Below are 23,805 nucleotides of genomic sequence, written 5' to 3' on the forward strand. Positions count from 1 at the left end.
GAATGACACCACCAATGAGTGATCGCGTGTAATGTAGCTGCCCAGCGTATATCCAGCACCATCACGTCACCACATTCCACTGGCTGTTGGCTAGTAGTAGTTGCTAACAAACACTGCACAAATGGTACTGGCTATTGGCCGGGCCACAAGCCCGGGCAATAGCCAGTACCAATGTTGCTGGATGATTGCGACGCAATGGTGCTGGATATACCCTGGGCAGCTAGCTACATTACCAGCGGCAGCGATCACTCATTGGTGTTTCATTCTAACGTTGCCATATTATTTTATCGTGATACTACTTATACAAGCATCTATTTGTATTTGTCATGCCACGACTCGGCCCACAAAGACACTGCACAATAAAATCATTGATCGCCAGCAGCCGGGTAAAACGCCATGTAATAGTAGCGTGCACTGACTACAGCTAAAATGTTTATTTCTTTTTATATATTTAGAACTGGCATCAGATGAGGAGGAGGAGGAGGAGGATGAAGAGTCAAGACTGCGATGGCGTTCTCCGACACTGAACCGGATTCATTCATTCATTCATTTCAGGGGGGGCAGTTTTTGGGTGTTTTTTTTTATTTAGCCTACTCACACATAACCTGACTCCGCCAGATGGGGCAGCAGAGAGTAAACTGGGTTCCCCCCTCCTGCTCCCATCTGGGAACTCTCAGGCAGACTTGATGCCCGGCCACAAAACGGCCTGGCCAATCAGCAGCAGCTAGAAGCGAAGTTGCTCACAAAACGGCCTGGCCAATCAGCAGCAACTAGTAGAAGCTAGAAGCTGCTGCTAGAAGTTGCTAGAAGCTGCTGCTGATTGGCCAGGCCGTTTTGTGGCCGGGCATCAAGTCTGCCTGAGAGTTCCCAGATGGGAGCAGGAGGGGGGAACACACTGTACACTCTGCTGCCCCATATGGCGGAGTCAGGTTAACTCACACACACACACCGTCAAGGACTGGGTTTGGGGACATTTGGGAGGAGTAGCTCTGATCCATAGCTCTAAATGCGCATTTAGAGCTATGGATCAGAGCTAGGGGAGGAGTAACTGTTTTGTATGTAGGCCTACTTATTTTCTGTAATATTTATCATTTTATTATGTTAGTAGTCGTAAAAAATAAAAGACTCTTTTACAATGAGTTAGACCTGTCATGACTATTTTGTTCACTATTGTGAGGTTTATTGTATATGACTAAGCAAGTTTCAACTGTGATTTACTCTGTAACGGTAGATGGTAATAACTCAATTTCTTTTTTATAATACAGTATACATTCAAGTCTATATTTTGATACATATCATGGGCACCAAGTCATATCAAAACAATGTCCTTGGATGTGTTTTTTATCAAAACTGTGTTTCTTCATAACAGGTTTTTGAGATACATGCATGAATAGACAAGGTACTGGTAAGACTATGTAAACATGGTATATATCAAAATGTGCGTTAGAATGTCTAATTTTACCCCAAAAAAGAATTGAGTTTATATGATGTTCCAATTTCAGAGCTATGGGGACTTTTAGCTGGATAGGTCAGATTGATCATGACTGACCATGCTATTTATAGATGGCAAAATATCTACAGTGGTACATGTGAGAAACTTTTTATTTTATTTTAATTGAACTAGACAACTCACCCTTTAAAATGAGATATTGCATGGCTATGTACGCCCAGCAGAAAAAAAGTTATTTAGAAAATAAAACTTCAACCGGGCATAACTTTTTTTGGTTGTCCTAGAAACAGAAACAGTGTAAATGCAGGCTCTTTTAAATGGCTTCCAACACAAGAACTAAACATTGTATCAACTCAGTTCATTTTTTTCCTGGAAGCAGACAAGTCAAGCTTTCTCTGAAGGTCTTTCGTTGTCACACATTCACAACAGAGAATTTTCAATAAATCATTCAAAAACGCCATTCTGGCCATAGAGAAGTCTACCTACTATATAGAAATCCTTGAAACGCTCAAAGAGTTAACACTATACAGATAGTCTACAGGACAATGAGGTCCAGGCCCAGGCTGGTTAACACTATACAGATAGTCTACAGGACAATGAGGTCCAGTCCCAGGCTGGTTAACACTCCGATTGCCCGGGGTTATTTAATCCATTAAATCATAGCACCCAATCGATTTATAGCAACGGAGCACTTTTACAGACGGACTGGAAGTTATACCGGATGTGGCCGGAGCAGCTAAATGTAGTTGGATGATTTAGAGAAACGGAGAAACTTGGGGATCAGCTCACATCCAACAAACTAACCAGCGGCAAAGGTCGGGAATTGAACCCGCGACTCACTTGAAATGTATTTATTTAAAAGTTACTGTACACCTGTTTTGAAAAGTACAGTATTTGTTTTGGAGCATCATCCACTTCCAATGTTTTTGCTTCAAAATTAATTCTGTGAATCAGATTTTGAAGCAAAAAGAGTTTTAAGCATTGTCATTGATTGCCATGATAATATTGTTAATTACGACTATTTATGTTGGTCTCAATGTTGTGAACATGATCTTTTCATATCTCCCCCGTCCCTATAGCCCTCTACCTGTTTACAAATAGCAAAAATATCAGATCCAAAACCTAGCACGGTGTGTTGTGAGCTTGTAGAGCGGGTACTTTTGTTCTTTTTTTAGGGGAGGGGGGGGGGGAAGAGAGAGAGAGAGAAAGAAAGACATTTGAAACTTTGTAAACATTTCTGACTACAATGGCATGCCCCAAAACAGCCACAGCAGCAGGGTTTTTAAGGCTTTAAACCCATTTAGGCCTGACGTCGAAATTAAAAGAAATGTTGAGGCACATTTTCACGATTTTTCAAAAACAGCAGACCTACAAGTTGTAGATCTGCTATTTTTCAATAGCTAAAGTATAACATAATGCTTTAAAACAACAAAAGGGGTTCCCGCCCAAAATAGGTTAAAGTGGTCCACATTCAGACAAACGAGTGGTCTATGGGGGTTTAACTATAGAGCTGCGTCCGGATTGGCTATTCAGCTGAACATGACACCATGTTGAGGATCTATTCTGTTCTATAGGGTTCCCAGCGAGGAGTGATACACAGAAAGAGAGAGGGGAGTGGTCCGGTGTGCATTACTGTGGTCATATCAATTCACTCTTTGTTTCCTGACTGCCTCCTGTGCATACCACAAGGGGGTGTGTGCGTGTGCGCGCGTGTGTGTGTACTTTACTAACTATTACTATACCTGTGATGTGATGCCAATGAAATGCCCCCACAAGTAGAATTTGGGAAATATATATATACCGTCCCTACTTTATGTGATGACAATATTGTCTTGGAATGCTTGATTTATGGTTAAAAACAACCCCCGATTTTGAGTTGACTCTCTAGGGGTTATACGGTTGGGAGTTCTGCTGTGCCTTGTCTGTCTGTTTGTGACTCTCTAGGGGTTATACGGTTGGGAGTTCTGCTGTGCCTTGTCTGTCTGTTGACTCTCTAGGGGTTATACGGTTGGGAGTTCTGCTGTGCCTTGTCTGTCTGTCTGTGTCTCTCTAGGGGTTATACGGTTGGGAGTTCTGCTGTGCCTTGTCTGTCTGTCTGTGTCTCTCTAGGGGTTATACGGTTGGGAGTTCTGCTGTGCCTTGTCTGTCTGTCTGTGTCTCTCTAGGGGTTATACGGTTGGGAGTTCTGCTGTGCCTTGTCTGTCTGTTTGTGACTCTCTAGGGGTTATACGGTTGGGAGTTCTGCTGTGCCTTGTCTGTCTGTTTGTGTCGCCAACGCTGAGAAGGTCTACGCAGCTTGCGTCATGTCGTGCTGTGACATGTGCGCGCGCGTTGCTGTGACTTAATGAACGAACGTGGGAAAACTTGCATAGTTTTTTCCTCGTCGTGAGTGCAGACAGGCAGACAGGCAAACAGGCAGACAGGCAGACAGGCAGGCAGGCAGGCAGGGCAGGGCAAGGCAGGCAGGCAGGCAGGCAGGACGGACGGACGGACGGACGGACCAACAGGCGGACGGAAGAAAGTGACAGGATTCCTGAAGTACTTTGGGAGTTTCCCAGATGGCAGATTGACAGGTCCGTGCACGCACACACACACACACGGGCAGGTGGTCAAAAACTGTGTGTGTGTGTGTGTGTGTGTGTGTGTGTGTGTGTGTGTGTGTGTGTGTGTGTGTGTGTGTGTGTGTGTGTGTGTGTGTGTGTGTGTGTGTGTGTGTGTGTGTGTGTGTGTGTGTGTGTGTGTGTGTGTGTGTGTGTGTGTGTGTGTGTGTGTGTGTGTGTGTGTGTGTGTGTGTGTGTGTGTTTATTGAATCAGGACGAGTGCTCTGAATGGAATTATACCTTCCTGGTGTCAGTCAGTCATGGAAGTCTGGAGATCACTTCCTCCATCTCTTCATCAGGATTAGTATCGTTTTACTCCACCTCTCTCTCTCTCTCTCTCTCTCTCTCTCTCTCTCTCTCTGTGTGTGTGTGAACGTGTAAGGGGAGGAGGGTGTTTATGTGAGCTCTGGGGATGTAAATAGTCTGGTTTAAATGTTGTCCGGGGTGACTGTGTGGCAGGACAGAAGGAGCCAGGCAGTCAGTCAGTCAGTCATGCGTGGACAGTTGGGACGTTGTCACATGTCCAAACATCTGTCCCTCGCCGGGACGTGTCCTCCACCGTATAGCGTACGTTAAGGAACTGTATACAGCTGTGTGCTGAAGATGACGGAAAATCTTTCACAGAGAGACGGACAGTGAGAGAGAGAGTCTGTGAGTCTGCGGGTTATTCATTGTCTTCCTCTCGATGCATGCATGGCTTTTGAAGATTGTGTCATATGACAGCCAGGATGTTTGTTTGTTTAGAGAGCTCTTAGGACGTAAATCGTTTGCCGGGCCAAGTCTATGGACTTTAATGTTTGTTTAGGGCACTGATGACGTAAATCGTTTGTATTTGGAGTTTCTTTTTGAGTGCTGCCTATAACCGCTCCAATGACCAGCGATGTGTGTCCCCATACATACACACAGCGTTGTCATCAGGGGTGTCAATATAGCTGGAGGGTGGAGCTGCATGGGGTAAAGTTCAGAGTTCTCCCTACCGGGAAAAAAACCGCATGGGGTGTTGGCTTTTCAAACGCAGATGCTTTAACCCATTTTGGCCTGACGTCGAAATTTAAAAAAATGTCTTCTAAATCCTGACAGTTTTCTGAAAAACCTCATGTTTCTGTATCAGTGGTGCTCAATATTTCATGGCAAGGACCCAGAAAATGATATGTAATCGGCCACCGACCCCCATCTGAAAATGTGTTGTTCCAGGAACCTCCCGAGAAACAAAGATTTGAGTTAAAAACGTTCGCTCTGAAAGAATATATATTCAAAGATTTGTGCCGCATTTTCACGATTTTTCAAAAATAGCAGACCTACAAGCTTGTAGCGCGGCACTCGGTGCCGCGCTATGAGCTTGTAGATCTGCTATTTTTCAATAGCTAAAGTATAACAATGCTTGAAACACCAAAAGGGGTTCCCGCTCAAAATAGGTTAAAATTCTACAAATTTAAAAGTAGGCGTCATGGATCTTGCCAGATAAACCGGCACAGATCCTTGTTGCCACTGAGACTCGACAAGGAACGCTAGACTTTAGAAAATGAAACGAGCCTAAAGTCCGATTGGAATGTTTTCCTTGACTGCTGGACATGATCCAACACAACACACGATGGCCTGAGATATTCGCCTGGTAAGAGACACTTTTCAATAGATACGATCAAACAAACTTATCATAATGTATATTTAAAAAAAGCCATTAATAATTCATCAATGATGTTTACAGAACACGTTCTAATGAACTCCAAGTAGGCTAACCGACACCATTCGTTTGGAAGTGGGATATATTATTATGCAGAGTTTATACACAAAACAAGCCAAACGAAACCATAGCGGTTTCAAACGTACAGAAAATACAGTTTAACCCATTTTGGGCGGGATAACCCTTTTGGTGGTTTAAACATTCTGTGGCGCGCTATGAGCTTGTAGATCTGCTATTTTTTTTAAATCGTGAAAATGTGCCTCAAATCATTGAATATATACTTTCAGAGTGAACATTTTTAACTCATATCTTTGCTTCTGGGGGAGTGGGGGGGGGGGTCCCTGCATGGAACAACATATTTTCCGATGGGGGTCGGCTGCCAAATGCAGATATTTTTGGGAGTCCTTGACATGAAACTGTTTGAGAACCACTGACATAGAAACATAGGTTTTTCAGAAAACTGTTTTGGATTTAGAAGGCATTTGTAGAATCGTTCTCAGGTCTAAATAGGTTAAAACATGGACATTAATACGAGCTAAAGCATGTTTGTAAAAATCCCGAACGGCACTTTGCCAAACGATAATGGCCCCGTGCCAAGTTCCAACTGTCTCTAAACTACTTCTATAAACATTATTGATGACTTAATGGCTGTTGGCTTTTGATATTACGGTACGTTTAATTGATCATATCTATAGTGTCTCTACCAGGCGATTAAACACTGCGCTGTGGTAACACAATGGAGGGAGAGGGAGATCACGATGAAGAGGAAAACATATCTCCGATCTCGCTTGCTTGTACAACTTGACGCATGCAATAAAGTATAAAGAGATAAGGCTAATGTGATTCTGATTATTATAAACCACTTGAACCCCAGGTCCCCAGCATAAACCAAAAATCTACAAACTCACAACGCGTCGCAGTGCCCTGTGAACTCATGGTAGCCCTGGCCTGAAGTGTTTTACGCACATTCTCACCCCAGGGCCATGGATGTTACAATTCTGCTTGGGCTGATATCAGTACCGGTATGGCGGTGTCTTCTGTATTGTTCAATAAAAAGCTACATTTGATCAGTTTTTCGCCATGTGCTTTCAACTATGCACCCCTATCGGTTGGTGCCCAAGGGGCCAGTGAGGCGCTCCAACGTTGAAGCTCTGGGCCCTAGTGGTAAGAGGAAGGACTGCAGGCGGACCCGTGCACGGACACGTAGGACCATCACTCCCTACGTCACCCATACGTCACCCCGGACCTCAAATTTGAGGTCCGGAGGAGGTACTTCCGGCAGTCTTCCGGGTGCTTCAAAACGCCACTGAGCAACGTCATCGAAATGAATAGCTTGGGGGCGAGGCTAGTGCTCCAGTTCGGTCTCTATCCTTTATATACTCTATGGTTGGTGCATGCTGATTATTATAACTCTGTTTATAACTTATAACTCTTTGATAAAATGGCCACCGATCGGATTAATTTAAAATGCTTTTTATTAGGGCCGGGACTTTAACTACAGAAAAATTAACGCGTTAAAAAAATTAACGCATTTAATCGCACCTTTTTTTCCACCGCGGAACGTTTCTCACTGGGTGCGTTTCTAGTAGTACTGAATAGGCTGCGGCACGCGAGCAGCAGCAGCAGTTGTTCACTCTACACTACAGTCTACAGCTCCGTCAGAAAGCCCAAAGTCCAAACCCAAATTAATGAATGAAGAAGCCGCTTATATCGCTTTTGCTCCATGGATGGGACATTTAGATGTAAAAGCTATCGGATGGACGCGTGGATAGCGGCATGGCTATGTGCAATTCAGAGGGAAAGGATCCATTTATGACCAACGTTAGCTTCTATGCTAGGCTTGCTAGCTGCTTCAGTTTAACATGTCTCACAGACCACCGGAGACGCGCGGTGATTTCACCACAGCACGAAGCTGTCAAGCTGTCCTCGATGCGAAACATACTGAAGTAGCAAGCGTGGGTCAGCCCCAACCTCATGTGAAATGTTTCCCCCATAATAAAGTTGTTTTTATTTGTTCTCATGCCCCGCCTGGTAAAGCACATTTGAGTATTCATATACACACTGAAGACACTATATAGGGCCTATAAAGTGTCTATTATAGGCACTTGCTGCTCTTGTTTATCTGTTGGGATAAAAAAAGTTGTATTGCTTAGAGGGGAATACCACTCATTTTCAACATTTTTCTATGTTGTTGTGTGCACTGGAAATAATAAAGTCACCCCATTATGTGTTGCCTATAGAACTGGAGGTCTGAAAAAAACAGTAACATTATGAAGTACATCTCAGTGACATCACAAAAATGTACTTCATAATGTTACTTTTCAGACCTCCAGTTCTAGGCAACACAGAATGGGGGGGGACTTTCTTATTTTATCCACACAACTCTAAGGTATATTAATGACAGTAAAATGTTGAAAATGAGTGGAATCCCGTAGTCACTATTCACTGGGATACCAAAAAACATTTGAAAAAAAAGGTTTCTCACTGTTCTCGGGTTGAATATTGATATGCGATTAAAATGCGATTAATCGAGATTAATTAACTACAAAGCCTCTGATTAATTAGATTATTTTTTTTAATCGAGTCCCAGCTCTACTTTTTATTGAACAATGCTGAAGATACGGGTATACTTATACCCACCCGAGGGGGGATTGTAACATTCGTGGCTCTGGGGCGAGACATTTGAAATCTGAACATTTATGTAGACGTTAACGTTGTAAATGGGAAAAGTGTGTTTAAACAGGTTGCAGTTCCGCCATGACAGACCAGCGCCATGTGAACCATGGCTAAATCGTCTCTTATACTTAAATAATAAGTCAACTTTCCGAGGGCGAGTGAACGATTGTGTGTCCTTCTGATGGATTTTTCTTGCCGGTCAATATTTCTGTCGTCCAACAAATCGCTCTGAAAGTGATCCAGTACGCTATTATAACTCTTATGGGGAAGAGCATTTTCTTTAACCCAGGCTAGAACCGGATGTGACGTTTGTGTGCGTTCCTGTCAACCTTCGTGTGTACTGTATGTATGAATGGGTCTGTTTGAGTATGGACAGCTGCAACACCTTTGGGTGACCACTGAGTGGCACTGTTGAGCAGCCTCCAGGCCCATTCACACTGAACACAATAGCTATAAACAACACTGTACCGCACAGTACAGTAACTATCACAGTACAAGTATAGGTGCACCGCTCAGTTCACACGGGTGTGGTTTTCTTCCCTTATAAGTCACGAAAATGATAACGTCACGTGCACTGACATAAATACATCTCGTATCCAATTTTGTTTCATAAAATAAACGAGCCTATATGCTGTTCCTACTGTCTGTCTGGCTCACACTACGCCAGTGAGGAGCCCCCACCGGGAGGACGTAGTAGGGGGGGGTCTCCGTCTGTCCTCCTCCTCCCACCCAACACTCCCTCCCTGCCGACAGGCGCCGCTCCGACCCGTAGGAGTATGTTATGTGCGCGTGCGGCGACAAACGGGAACCCGTGTACGTCGTGGCTCAAAACAAGAGCGGTTAGGGAGTCACTAATCTTCATAGTTTCCCGGCTGTGCACTGTATAATATCACATACAGTGCATATAAATGTTTTTTAAACGTAAAAAGAGGATTCTGAGTCACTGGGTGTAATTATGCGGCAGGAGGGAGAGTTACTGGACATTTTGAGCCAGGCGTATGATTAGAAGCCTTTTATATGCTTGTCTGTCCTCTTGATCAGGGGTTCTCAACGTTTTTGGCCGGGGACCCCCGGAAATGCTTTGGCAATGTCTCGGGACCCCCGCCCCGAACCCTCCCGACCCCCAATATAAATTGACTGCTACAATAACCTTAAACCATTTTGGGCGGGAACCCCTTTTGGTGTTTTAAGCATTGTTATAATTTAGCTATTGAAAAATAGCAGATCTACAAGCTCATAGCGCGCCACCGAGTGGCGCGCTACGAGCTTGTAGGTCTGCTATTTTTGAAAAAAAGTGAAAATAAAATTTAAAACTTTTTTTTTGGAAAATAATTTGGGGACCCCCTAAAATAATTTGGCGACCCCCCCCGAGGGGTCGCGACCCACGGGTTGAGAACCCCTGCTCTTGATGACATTAATTGAATGTCATTGTCTCTTCCGTCGTCGCGTCTTCTCTGTCTTTAGCCCATTGAGACCAGATTCTACAAAATGTCTTCTAAATCAGGGGTTCTCAACCCGTGGGTTGCGACCCCTCGGGGGGTCGCCAAATTATTTTAGGGGGTCCCAAAATTATTTTCCAAAAAAATACAAAATAAAGATTTTTTAAAAAATTCTATTTTCACGATTTTTCAAAAATAGCAGACCTACAAGCTCGTAGCGCGCCACTCGGTGGCGCGCTATGAGCTTGTAGATCTGCTATTTTATAACAATAACTGCTAAATTATAACAATGCTTAAAACACCAAAAGGGGTTCCCGCCCAAAATGGTTTAAGGTTATTGTAGCAGTCAATTTATATTGGGGGTCGGGAGGGGGCGGGGCGGGGGTCCCGAGACGTTGCCAAAGCATTTTCGGGGGTCCCCGGCCAAAAACGTTGAGAACCCCTGATCTAAATCATGACAGTTTTCTGAAAAAAAACCTATGTTTCTAATAGTCAGTGGTTCTCAAAATGTTTTCATGTCAAGGATCCCAAATAAGCTCTGCTTATGTACTTTGGCGCTCGTCCGAAAATGTGAGCTTGTAGTCTGACAATGTGTCAGTGATGTCAATAGGTTTTCAATGTAATGAGTCCCGGGATGCAGGGATGGTCTTTTAGATGAGTCCCTGCAGGGACATTTTATGAGTCCCACTTCAACGACGTTAGTAGTCATATTTTGCCATTTTTACAAATTGCGTGTAGAAAACATGACTATTATAACTAAAGCTAGCAAAATAAACTGCAATAAAAAAACAGTACAGTAGTGCATCCCGTGGATGCAGAGGTCGTTTTTTTTTACTGCATCCCTTAACTATAAACTGCATTTTGGGATGCAAAATGCACCCTATTTTAATCTCTGCAATGTGATCTTGTAGATCTGCTATTTTTGATGGTGTCCCTTTATTGGTGCGAGAGAGAGAGAGAGAGAGAGAGAGAGAGAGAGAGAGAGCGAGAGAGAGAGAGAGAGTCACTAATGGCTCTGGAAGCCATTCAGCTTGAGCCAAAAACCGCGTCCTCTTTCTCAGACCCAGGTTCCCACCACAACCATGGTGGCTCTGATGTCACCTCTGAGCCACACACACACACACACACACACACACACACACACACACACACCACCTTCTCTTGAGACCCAACACTCTGCTTAATGCCCCCCCCCCCCCCCCCCCCCCCCACCCTACTGTTTATATGAAGAACACCCCCGATAGAACTCTGTGTAAAGTGACTCTCTCTCTCTGGCTCAATGTACACAAAGCCTGTTTGTGCTGCAAGAGTCAATTAGGGCTGATTTTGGGGGCCGGTTGCTGAATAGCACCGGGCAAATTGAGAGTTTTTGTAATGACTAAAGCAAACGTGTGCACTCGCACGCACACACACGCGCACGCAAGCGCACACGCACGCGCACATGCACACACACACTACACCAGTAAGACGCCTGACTATGAGGGCGAGAAGCGACCTAGCGCACTGTCCATATATGGAGCGTGTCTTGAGTGTATACAGAGTGCGATGAGGTCAGATCAACATATGGAATGTTGGAATAGGTCAGCTCCATATATGGAGATCTAAGGGTGGCAGCGGGGGGCAGCGCCTTGAATGTACAGGGTTTGTTGAGGGCCCAGGTATAGGGCCGGGCCTTAATTTCCGGGCCTGTTGAGAACTCTAGTTTTGCCAGGCTGCACAAATAACTTTGGGGCAGGCCCATCTAGAGTTTAACCCATTCTGGGCGGGAACCCCTTTTGGTGTTTTAACCCATTTTGGGCGGGAACCCCTTTTGGTGTTTTAAGCATTCTTTTATAATTTAGCTATTGAAAAATAGCAGATCTACAAGCTCATATTGCGGTGCCGCGCTGCAAGCTTGTAGGTCTGCTATTTTTTTAAAATCGTGAAAATGTGGCGCAAATCTTTGAATGTATATTCTTTCAGAGCGAACGTTTTCAACTCAAAACTTCTGCTTCTGGGAGGGTCCCTGGAACAACATATTTTCAGATGGGGGTCGGCGGCCAAATACAGATAATTCTGGGGGTCCTTGACATGACAAAAGGTTGAGCACCACTGACGTACTGTAGAAACATGAGCTTTTCAGAAAACTGTCAGGATTCAGAAGACATTTGTAGAATCGTCCTCAGGTCTAAATGGGTTGATTGCAAAACAGATGGCGATCCAGATTCTAGACACCTATGAGATCTCATTTCTAAATTTGAGCAAGAATCGTGCAGCACTAGTTAGCTGTCCAATTAACGGATTTGTGCAATGTGATTACAGCTTACAGTGGGTCGCGGGTCGAAAAAAAGGCAGATCTAAACCTGCCGTGTTCTTGCAGCACCGGTCCCAACGCGCTGAGAGCTTGTATAGATGTGTCTGTTTTTGTGTCAGGGTTCGTTCAAATCATGACAAACACAATGTTTTGGGCCGATCAACTAATTAGTAAGAAGAAAAACAAAACAAAAAGTGTAACCTGCCTTTTTTCTTCTTCTTTCTAATTATTTGATCAGCCCATGTCATGATTTGTCACAACTCGAGTTGACTTTAATTGTCCGGCGTAAACGTCTTTAAATAAATACTTTTTGAAAAGTCTGAGGAAAATGAACGGGGAATTATTTTCCGGGGTCGGGGGGCGGGAGGGACTGCGACGCTCTTATGGAGCATACCATTATAACGGGAGGAGGGGCCGGGTTTCCACCCGGCCACTGTTTTATGACTTTGCTGAGCCAAATTGATTTGCATTTTGCTCACACTTAAATTATTTCGCTGTACAGGTTATTTTGGGTTGAGTTGGATTTAAAAAAAAAATCACATAAATCTCCTAATAAAAATATTCGGCAATAGACTCTAATAGACCACTAATAGACCCTGTAGCTTCTATAACTAGGTAACCCAGGACGAAGTTCACTGTGACACGTCCTTTCTATTAGTAACACCCAGCGCCCAGGACGAAGTTCACCGTGACACCCCTGTTTTGCCGACGAGACTTAAAACATTAACTCTTGATCTAAATCATCCCGTCCAATTCTAAGAAAATATCATGTGTTAGACGGCCCACCAAGGTCCCGACGCTAGTCGAGATAGATTTAATCATACCTCCCGTTGTTGTCGATCGGCTCTAGAGTGTTTTGGCTACATTTAGCTGCTTCATCTACATACGGTCCGTCGGTAAAAGTGCTCCACTGCTATAAATCGCTGGGCGCTATGATTTAATGGATCAATCGGAGTGTTGATTGCAAACTAACTCGTTAGGTTACTCCATTACCCCCAAAAAGTATTCCCGTTTTATCACAGTGCTATTTATAACGCTGTTACCACCCAACACTTGTCAAAACGACTTTCAGCAAACCGTTCAATTTGGACAAAACCCTGGAATCTGACCCAGCAGCGCCGGGGCCCGTGGGGGTGGATGGGGGGGCAGCCGGGGGGGCAGCCTGTGGCGCTACAGGCTGGTATAGACCAATCACATCTCTGTGTTTGTGCCGTTGGGTCGGGTGGGGGGTCCTTTTCCTTCTGTGTGTGGTTGGTGGGAAGGCCTGGCGGGGAGTCTTGCCGTCTGCCGGAGGGGATTCACAGCCATTCAACCAGCATGAAAGCAGAGCGCAGTGGTAGGCAGAGATGTCAAGAGGGGCACGCACGCACGCACGCACGCACGCACGCACGCACGCACGCACGCACGCACGCACGCACGCACAAACAAAGCAGAACCAGTGGTAGGCAGAGATGTCAAGAGAGTTCCTCTTAGAATGTAGGGCAGAGACCATGGCTGACCTCTGGGGCTAGAGCCAGCCACGCATGCACACACACACACACACACACACACAGTCACACAGTCACACAGTCACACACACAGACACACAGACACACACAGGACGGGACTTATGGGGTATTTATGAATGCCATTTTTAAAAAGATGTTGATATTTTTAACCCTAAGCATGAAGCCCAAGCTCACGAAAAATCTACAAATGTGTTGTGAGCTTGTAGATCTGCTATGCTACTAAACATAACTCTTAACCCTAACCACTAAATCTAACCACAATGGGCCCTATCTTGTGCCACCCTTACCCCTTATCCCCAAACGTATATTATTTGCCCTTTTCTTTTGTACTATTTTTAAAAAACCTTTTAACTAAGCATTATGTTATACTTTAGCTATTGAAAAATAGCAGATCTACAAGCTCATAGCGCGCCACCGAGTGGCGTGCTACGAGCTTGTAGATCTGCTATTTTTTAAAAATCATGAAAATGCGGCACAAATCTTTGAATATATATTCTTTCAGAATACATAAATGGGTTAAAATAGTTCTACTAGCCGATCTACATCGACACAATGTGAGATTGTAGATTGTAGATTTTGATGTAGACTTTGATAGCATTTTTATGTAGACTTAGCATTTTTATGTAGACTTATAGCATTTTTATGTAGACTTACAATATAAAGTATACATGCATAGTTCCATTATATAGATATTCCACTGTTACGTTCTTAGCTTACGTATGTTTCATGATAACTATACTTTTTATGTATGTGATGTATTGCCATGCTTGTAAATTGTAAATTGCTCTGGATTAAGAGCGTCTGCTAAATGCCTAAAATGTAAATTGTGAATAAAAGCACGCACGCACGCACGCGCACACACACACACACACACACACCATGGGGGTGTGAAGGTACTTTTGAGAAGGTACTTTGTTTTTTTCCACTGCATGTAGTATCCCCTCAATGGAGCTGGTCGCCACAGCTACCGGTGAAGGAACAGTGGCGACTTGTCTGTCAATAATATTATAAGTTTACAACATAGACGTTGAACTTATAATTTGTGACATTTATTTGTATGACCAGTCGATGGACTTTTAAAAAACTTCTTCATGTTAATTAAGATATCTAAATATCCGTGAAACGGAACATTTTGCATTATGAAGTACTTTTGGTACAAAAACATGTAATAGAATTATTTCTACATTGCAGTATTGATAGTTACTTAAGTAAAAATTGTGAGTACTTTTCCACCACTGTACTGTAGGTTGTGTACCCCTGGTGTACAGTGAGGGGGTATAGAGGGTATGCGTGTGACATCATCATCATACCCAGAAGTTATGTGCCTACTACTGAGTGGCAAAAAAAACTGCTTTCATCCAAACAGAAAAGTCCTATCTGATTGCATTAAACGGCGTTAAACAACATTAAACTCACTTTGCCACTCGACTCACTTTATGCATCCTCTATTAGGGTCTCGTTTCAAACGAGGCAGTGAGTGACACAGGCGTTCACACAGGCAGCGAGTGATGCAGAAGTTCACACAGGCAGCGAGTGATGCAGTCGTTCACAGAGGCAGCGAGTGACACAGGCGTTCACACAGGCAGCGAGTGACGCAGACGTTCACAGAGGCAGCGAGTGACGCAGACGTTCACAGGGCAGTGAGTGACGCCGGTCTTCACAGGGCAGCGAGTGACGCAGAAGTTCACACAGGCAGCAAGTGACACAGGTGTTCACAAAAGCAGCGAGTGACACAGGCGTTCACAAAAGCAGCGAGTGACACAGGCGTTCACAAAAGCAGCGAGTGATTCAGGCGTTCACAGGGCAGCGAGTGACGCAGAAGTTCACAAAGCCTCCATCCGGGAATCGTGGGCGTGGCTGGCCAGCCGCGCGGTAGCGCGCCGCGTCCTGTGGGTGTTGCTGTGCGGCTATGACGCGCGGCAATACTGTGCCGCGTCGCTGCGCACCCGCTTCACAGACGGTGTGTGTTGGGCTTTACACAGGCGTTCACACAGGGCAGTGAGTGACACAGGCGTTCACACAGGGCAGTGAGTGACACAGGCGTTCACAGGGCAGTGAGTGACACAGGCGTTCACACAGGGCAGTGAGTGCACCACTCAGTTCACACGGGTGTGATTTTTTTTAAAGTCGAAACTAACTAACTGAATTAGAAAATAAAAATAAAAAGTTCTAAAACTAAACTATAATGAAAAAGCCCAAACTATTGTAACCTTGCGCAGTGGCGTGCACAGACATTTAGGGGGGCAGGACCCAGTGGCGTGCACAGACATTTAGGGGGGCAGGACCCAGTTGCGTGCACAGACATTTAGGGGGGCAGGACCCAGTGGCGTGCACAGACATTTAGGGGGGCAGGACCCAGTGGTGTGCACAGACATTTAGAGGGGCAGGACCCAGTGGTGTGCACAGATATTTAGAGGGGCAGGTGCTCAAGTGAAAAAAGGGCATCTTGTGCAGCGTGTGGAACCGGCCGGTTGCCTTAATTAATAGTGTGAGATTTATAGATTTTGTGGCATAAATAATATATTAGAAGTTTTGTTTTTATCAAGAATTGTTCAATGTCACCATGTACTGTACATGTACCATGTACTGTACACACTGTACTTTTTTTTCCTTTTTTTTCTTCCAAAAAGGGCACATTACTGTCCAGAGGGCAAGGGCAGGTGGTGCTCTAGCACCCCCTAGGTGTCTATCTGTGCACGCCACTGACCATGCATGCTCTGTGCCCCCCACAGATCCATAATGCAGAGGAGAGCGTCATGGCCCCTGCAGGTCATCTGAGACGTGCGTGTGCAGTGTGTCACCACCTCCACCTCCTCCTCCTCCCCCCTCCTCCCACTGTCCCAGAGGAGGAGAGCAGCGGAGCAGAAGGATGCCTGGATGGAGGGCTCAGTGGAGACTGGTCCTGCTCAACTCGCTGACCTGTGGCCTGGAGATCTGTGTGGCCGCCGGCATCACCTACGTCCCCCCGCTGCTGCTGGAGGCCGGGGTGCAGGAGCGCTACATGACCATGGTGCTAGGTAGGGTATCCTGACAGTTTTCTGAAAAACCTTTTTGTTTCTGTATCAGTGGTGCTCAATATTTCATGTCGAGGACCCCCAGAATTATCTGTATTTGGCCCCCCCATCTGAAAATATGTTGTTCCAGGGACCTCCCCAGAAGCAAAGATTTGAGTTAAAAACGTTCACTCTGAAAGAATATATATTCAAAGATTTTAGTCACATTTTTAACGATTTTTCAAAAATAGCAGAACTACAAGTTCATAGCGCGGCACCGAGTGCCGCGCTATGAACTTGTAGATCTGCTATTTTTCAACAGCTAAATTATAACATAATGCTTTAAAACACCAAAAGGGGTTCCCGCCCCAAAATGGGTTAACACATTCAGACAGTAGTGTGGAAAACGTCATAGCTAATCCAACCGATGGATTGCGACGATGTGTACACACGTCCTAGCACTTTTTCATTGATATCAAGATTTTTTTCTTTTTTTTGGGGGGTGTTGGCCTCTCCTTCTGCAATGTACTCCTTGCTGTTCGCGCATGCACGCTGCCATTCACTTCCCTGTTTAGCGATCAGAAAGAAAGGCTCGCCCACGCGTAATCTAGGGAGCTCTCTGTGGTTTTGACCAGATGGCTATACGTCTGTCTTAATTTCTGACTTCAACATGCCTCTCGCCCCGGAATATTAACGCTTCTAGAGAGACTCGATCGTAATCATAGCGAGGTAAGCAAGCAACATTATGCCTCCCGGGTTTTTGTACGGAACGGAAGCCCCCGGCTTTCAGAGTAAAAGCTGCCATTATCTGCCCGGCACCCGAGCTTCTATTTTGAAAGAAATCCCGGCGCTGATTGTGTTAAAGACCTGAGAACAGATTCCTACAGATGTCTTCATGAGTTTTCTCAAAACCCTATGTTTCTTTATGAGTTGTTCTCAAACTATTTCCTGTCAAGGACCCCACAAATTATATGTATTTGGCCAGCCGACCCCCATCTGAAAATATGTTGTTCCAGGGACTCGCCCAGAAGCAAGGGTTTGAGTTAAAAACGTTCGCTCTGTATTCAAATATATTCAAATTAATGGACTGCAGTGCCCAATGAGGCAACTATGTCCAGCTTTGAGGGTTTACACCAGGGTTCCCCAATTAATTTTCCTCAAGGGCCATATTTTGACTCGGGAACCAGGCTGGGGGCCGAGTCCGCACGCGTGAAGAATTGGGTTTTTAATTTTTTCATTAATTAATCAAAAATTGTTCTCAACCAGTGGTCATTGAGGGGGTGCCCAGTTTGACATGCATAGGCTACTGACCCCCATTTAATGCCATTTATATCTGGGACACCCCCCCCCCCCCCCCCCAAAAACAAAACAAAAAACGTTTGTTTTAATTCTTCCAGGGGCCACAAGGGGGCGCTGCGCCTATTGGGGAACCCTGGTTTACACTCACATTGTGTAACTGTAAACACAAACATTTAGTAAACACAAACATTGACGACGAAGGGCGAGGACGATTTTTTTAAATATACCTATGTCGTATCTGTGGCTCAGGGTACATACCGTATGCAGCTTCTTTCTTTCCCAGGCAGGGTTTCAAAGCCATGCTTGTTGTGTCTGCTGCTTGGGTCACATGGTCACCTGCTGCTTGGGTCACATGGTCACCTGCTGCTTGGGTCACATGGTCACCTGCTACTTGGGTCACATGGTCACCTGCTACTTGGGTCACATGGTCACCTGCTACTTGGGTCACATGGTCACCTGCTGCTTGGGTCACATGGTCACCTGCTGCTTGGGTCACATGGTCACCTGCTGCTTGGGTCACATGGTCACCTGCTGCTTGGGTCACATGGTCACCTGCTGCTTGGGTCACATGGTCACCTGCTGCTTGGGTCACATGGTCACCTGCTGCTTGGGTCACATGGTCACCTGCTGCTTGGGTCACATGGTCACCTGCTGCTTGGGTCACATGGTCACCTGCTGCTTGGGTCACATGGTCACCTGCTGCTTGGGTCACATGGTCACCTGCTGCTTGGGTCACATGGTCACCTGCTGCTTGGGTCACATGGTCACCTGCTGCTTGGGTCACATGGTCACCTGCTGCTTGGGTCACATGGTCACCTGCTGCTTGGGTCACATGGTCACCTGCTGCTTGTGTTGAGGAGGTAATCATTCACACGCTAATTGAAAGGCACTGCCCGGATGGGAAACCGCTGGAGGCACAAACACAGTTTCTCACACGCGCACACATGCACGCACATGCACGCACACGCACACACACAGCCTCACGCGCACACACATGCACGCGTTACAACTGATTATACACTCAGACCTTTAGCTTTGCGCTGCCTTAGTGATCGTGCATAAATGGTTTTTCTCCATGTCTGGAATATGTCACACACCTGGTCCAACCTATAGAGCTCTTCAGGGGTCCGAATTTATTTTTTTACCCAAACCCGCACCCGAAATGGACCTGTGGAATTTGATTCCAATTCCGACCTGTTCCGAGATTTCTTTCAAATGACGGCACGGCACAGAGCCCCGAGCGGACCCGCCACGGCACAGAGCCCCGAGCGGACCCGCAACAACGGCACGGCACAGAGCCCCGAGCGGACCCGCAACAACTCGTCTATAGGCACAGAGCCCCGAGCGGACCCGCAACAACTCGGTCTATAGGCACAGAGCCCCGAGCGGACCCGCAACAACGGCACGGCACAGAGCCCCGAGCGGACCCGCAACAACTCGGTCTATAGGCACAGAGCCCCGAGCGGACCCGCAACAACGGCACGGCACAGAGCCCCGAGCGGACCCGCAACAACTCGGTCTATAGGCACAGAGCCCCGAGCGGACCCGCAACAACGGCACGGCACAGAGCCCCGAGCGGACCCGCAACAACTCGGTCTATAGGCACAGAGCCCCGAGCGGACCCGCAACAACTCGGTCTATAGGCACAGAGCCCCGAGCGGACCCGCAACAACGGCACGGCACAGAGCCCCGAGCGGACCCGCAACAACTCGGTCCGAACCTGAACCGTTTGAAGCAAGAACTTAAAGCGACATATTTTGCCCAATCTGTTTGGTAGAGCATGGTTGTATTTGGTCTCCCATTTAGACCTGAGGACGATTCTAAAAAATGTCTTCTAAATCCTCATTTCTTTCTGAAAAACCTATGTTAGTGGTGCTCAACCTTTTTCAAGTCAAGGACCCCCAGAACTATCTATATTTGGCCACGGACCCCCATCTGAAAATATGTTGTTCCAGGGACCCCCCCGGGCACCGAGTGCCGCGCTACGAGCTTGTAGGTCTGCTATTTTTGAAAAATCGTGAAAATGTGTCGCAAATCTTTGAATATATATTCTTTCCGAGCAAACGTTTTTAGCTCAAATCTTTGCTTCTGGGGGGGGGGGGGGGGTCACTGGAACAACATATTTTAAGATGTAATGGGGGTCGGCGGTCAATTACATATCATTTCTGGGGTCCTTGACATGAAATATTGAGCACCACTGATATAGAAACATTCAGAAAACTGTCAGGATTTGGAAGACTTTTTTTTTTATTTCGACGTCAGTAAAATGGGTAAAAAAAACAAAACAAATGCTCACAAGTCTAGAGAGCAGAGAGAGTGAATGTGTCTTTAATGAGGAACGGCGTTTCTGTGGGCGCTTCCTGTTGGGCAGCGCGGGGTTAACCAAGGCACATATATAAACAGTGTGGCTTTGGACGGCTCCAGGGCTCTGCCTCTAACAATAGCTTTAGTTACAGTGCTGGAAAGTAACTACATTTACTTAAAGCAGAAATCACATGCATTTTAAAACTGTTTTTAATATTTAATATCATATTGTCTATGTCCCTCAAACGTATTTCTAATGGTTTGAGCCTCAATCACCACTCTGATATAACCAGTCCTTGTCATTTCTTTCTGGACTTTGAAAGCAGTTTTAGCTGCATTACCACAATGTCCTGGGGTGGTGGTGGGGGTGCTAATATGCAGAATATTTAATATTTGAGTCATTATAATACTGATGCTAGATAAAACCAGGCTTGTTAACATTCCATGCCAGCTTGGAAAATCAACAATGGTGGACATTCCACTTTGTTTACAAAGTGGAAATGCTAATATGGAACTGAAGAAGAGGAGGAATTATACAAAGTAGGGTGACCTTGATGACATCACGATGAGGACAAAATCAGTTGAGCTGTTCCTGAGAGCAATTTCCATTAAAGCACTTATATGATATGAAAGTCTGATTGTTCAAAATTGGTTATTTGTGGGGATAGAAAAGTGTGTGTGTGTGTGTGTGTGTGTGTGTGTGTGTGTACATTTTGGCCATTTGAAAATAGCGATATGTGACACATTTAAATCCACCGAAACGGGTCTGTAAAAAAGGTTAAAGTGGGTAACCTCACCCTTCCCTATGTCCCAGGGGTCCTTGAGGGAGTTCCAGGGGGTCCCCAGCTAAATGATAGTTTAGAACCAAATGGACCCTTATGGGTCTGTAACTCAGAGAGTGCATGGACCCTAACAGGTCCATTTGGTTCCATTTTGTACACTCAGAGTTTAATTAACATTGATTTTACAATTATAAATTGGAGGTCCCAGAGATAGAAATGCCATTAAATGGGTGTCCGTATCCATCTGCACCTGCTCCATCCCTCTGGGATGCCTCGATGGGATTATTGGCCGTTTCGAGCGACTGTCATACAGGCTGCTCAATAGGATGGACGACTATGACTTAAAATGGGGCTTTTACCATATGCACGTATCAGGACTCTGATTAGTTTCTGGCTCTGAGTGAGCTCTGAACGGGCTGCAACTTTAGAAAAATACACTGAAGGAATATGTCTGGAATTGGGGCTGGGGTGGACTGCAGGATATTTCTGTGCATCTCTGTTGTTTTGTTTTGTTTTGTTATGCGTTTGTTTTGTTATGCATTTCTTTGGTTGTGTATGTCAATGTTTCATATACAAAAGAAAATTAATAAAGTACAAATCATAAAAAAATGGGTGTCCGTAGACTAATGCAGGTCAAACTGGGGGTTCCTTGAAATGAATCACTGCTAGAGCCGTAAACATCTTCTCTTATGGGGGTCCCTGGCATATATTTTTCAAATGGGGGTCCGCGGGCTAATACATTTCAATTTGGGGGTCCTTGACATGAAAACGTTTGGGAAGCAGTGCGTTACAGTCTCTGGGCCGTGCACATGATCACCTACTGTAACGTGTCGTCTGTAAGCCATATACACGCACAACTTGACCAATAGTTATTTCACTAAAACTACCGCTTTGATGTCGTAGTCTTTTGAATAACATTTCAGTTTGTTTTTTTTGTCGTATTTTAGTCATCCGAAATGTTTTAATTTTAGTCTAGTTTTAGTCGACTAAATATAAAATTATTTTAGTCAACTAAATCTGCATTCTGCAGTTGATTCTTTATTTCGTTTTTGCCAATTTAAAAAGGTATAAGGTCGACAAACATTTTTTTTCACCATAGTTTGTCGACGAAATCAACACTGCTGTTGTAATAATGAATTGCATTTGTATAGCGCTTTTCCAAGTGCTCAAAGTAAAGCGCTTTACAATGGTCCATTCATTCATACATTGGGAGGTGAATCGGTCGAAACAGTCGACGCCAGCGTCCTCACTATCCCACTCACACCGACCAACTCATTGGAGGCAATGTATAGGGTTCAGTGTCTTGCCCAAGGACACTTCGACATGTGGACAGGAGGAGGAGGAGCCGGGATTTGAACCGCCGACCCAGGGATCATTGGACGACCTGCTCTACCTCCTGAGCCACAGCCGCCCCTGTTGTTTTGTGATGTTCCACCATCTAAATGAAATGCATTCCATTCCCATTCCATTCCAATCCATTCCATTCCATGCATGATAATGTCAGTTATCCCATTCTGAACGGGAACCCATTTTGGTGTGTTAAAGCATTATGTTATACTTTAGCTATTGAAAAATAGCAGATCTACAAGCTCATAGCGCAGCACCGAGTGCTGTGCTACGAGCTTGTAGTTCTGCTATTTTTGAAAAATCGTGAAAATGTCGCGTAAATATTTTAATATCTATTCTTTCGGAGCGAACGTTTTTAACTCAAATCTTTGCTTCTGGGGTGGAGGTCCCTGGAACAACATATTTTCAGATAGGGGGTCAGCAGCCAAATACATAGAATTCTATGGGTTCTTGGCATGAAATAGTTTAAGAACCACTGGCATAGAAACATGAGGTTTTTTCTGAAAACTGTCAGGATTTAGAAGACATTTTGTAGAACCTTAGTTCTAAATGGGTTATATACAGTATTGCTAAACCTGGCCACCTGACATCAGTGTTTTTCTGAAGGGCTCAGACTGGATGAAACGCATTCCTGTCCATGCATGTAATGATGTCAGTTTCAGGACGCCAGTACAAACGGAGGGACATTCTATCCATCTATCCATCTCTCTGTGTGTGCGTGTGTGTGCATGTGCACGTGCGTGCGTACGTACGTACACGTTTAGGTCATCTGGGGAAATAACAAGGTCTGCTTTCTGCTTTCCTAAAACTAAAAATAAACTCGAAGCAGCATTTAGGTTTATTTAGGGGGGGGGGGGGGGGGGGGGGGGGGGGGGGGGGGAGAAACTCTGCCACTCTTTTTTTTCCATTTAAAAACACAACTGAAGACTGATCTATAAGCTCACAGCCTTATCACGTTGGGACACATTGTGATCTTGTGTATGTTGGTTGGTTGTTAGTTTTGAATAAAACGTTCTGAATGATTTTTGGAACATATTCTTCCACTTATTAATCACTAAATGGTGGTGTTTCGAAATCCACACGCATCAGCTGCATAATTGCTGATACTTGTGTTTTAATGTTTTTTATACCTTTAGCTTTTAGTGTTTATTTATTTTCTAATAAAGATGTAAAGCGTCTTTGGGTACTTAGAAAAGCGCTATATAAGTTTGAGATATTATTATTATTATCTTATTTAAATAAGATCACACCCGTGTGAACTGAGTGGTGCAACTCCGTGAGGGGTTCCCCGATGGGTCCCCGGAACTTCCAGACCCACAAGACCCTGTAATTAGCAGGCAACGGTGCAACACTATCTCTCTCTCTCTTTCTGTTTCTAGCACAACAGCGCCACTTTTGCCCCTACTGGTACTGTAAACATAGGGACAGACATG

The 23,805-nt window shown here is 45.0% G+C and overlaps 1 protein-coding gene across 2 annotated transcripts in view; it reads left to right on the forward strand.

The window, feature by feature from the left end:
* Nucleotides 1–23,805, forward strand: part of LOC306923716 (solute carrier family 45 member 3) — an 83,966-nt gene that overhangs the window by 26,794 nt on the left and 33,367 nt on the right. The window contains exons 1-2 of one of the 2 annotated variants that reach the window (XM_079501984.1): nucleotides 3,886–4,023; nucleotides 16,380–16,664. In XM_079501984.1, coding sequence (XP_079358110.1) covers nucleotides 16,517–16,664 — 148 coding nt within the window. In that variant the 5' untranslated portion in view covers nucleotides 3,886–4,023; nucleotides 16,380–16,516. Of the gene's footprint in view, nucleotides 1–3,885; nucleotides 4,024–16,379; nucleotides 16,665–23,805 lie in introns of those variants that run through there. The other variant, XM_079501983.1, reaches the window with a different exon arrangement.

This window comes from Electrona antarctica (assembly GCF_951216825.1).
Source record: "Electrona antarctica genome assembly, chromosome: 5".
NCBI classification, from domain to species: Eukaryota; Metazoa; Chordata; class Actinopteri; order Myctophiformes; family Myctophidae; genus Electrona; species Electrona antarctica.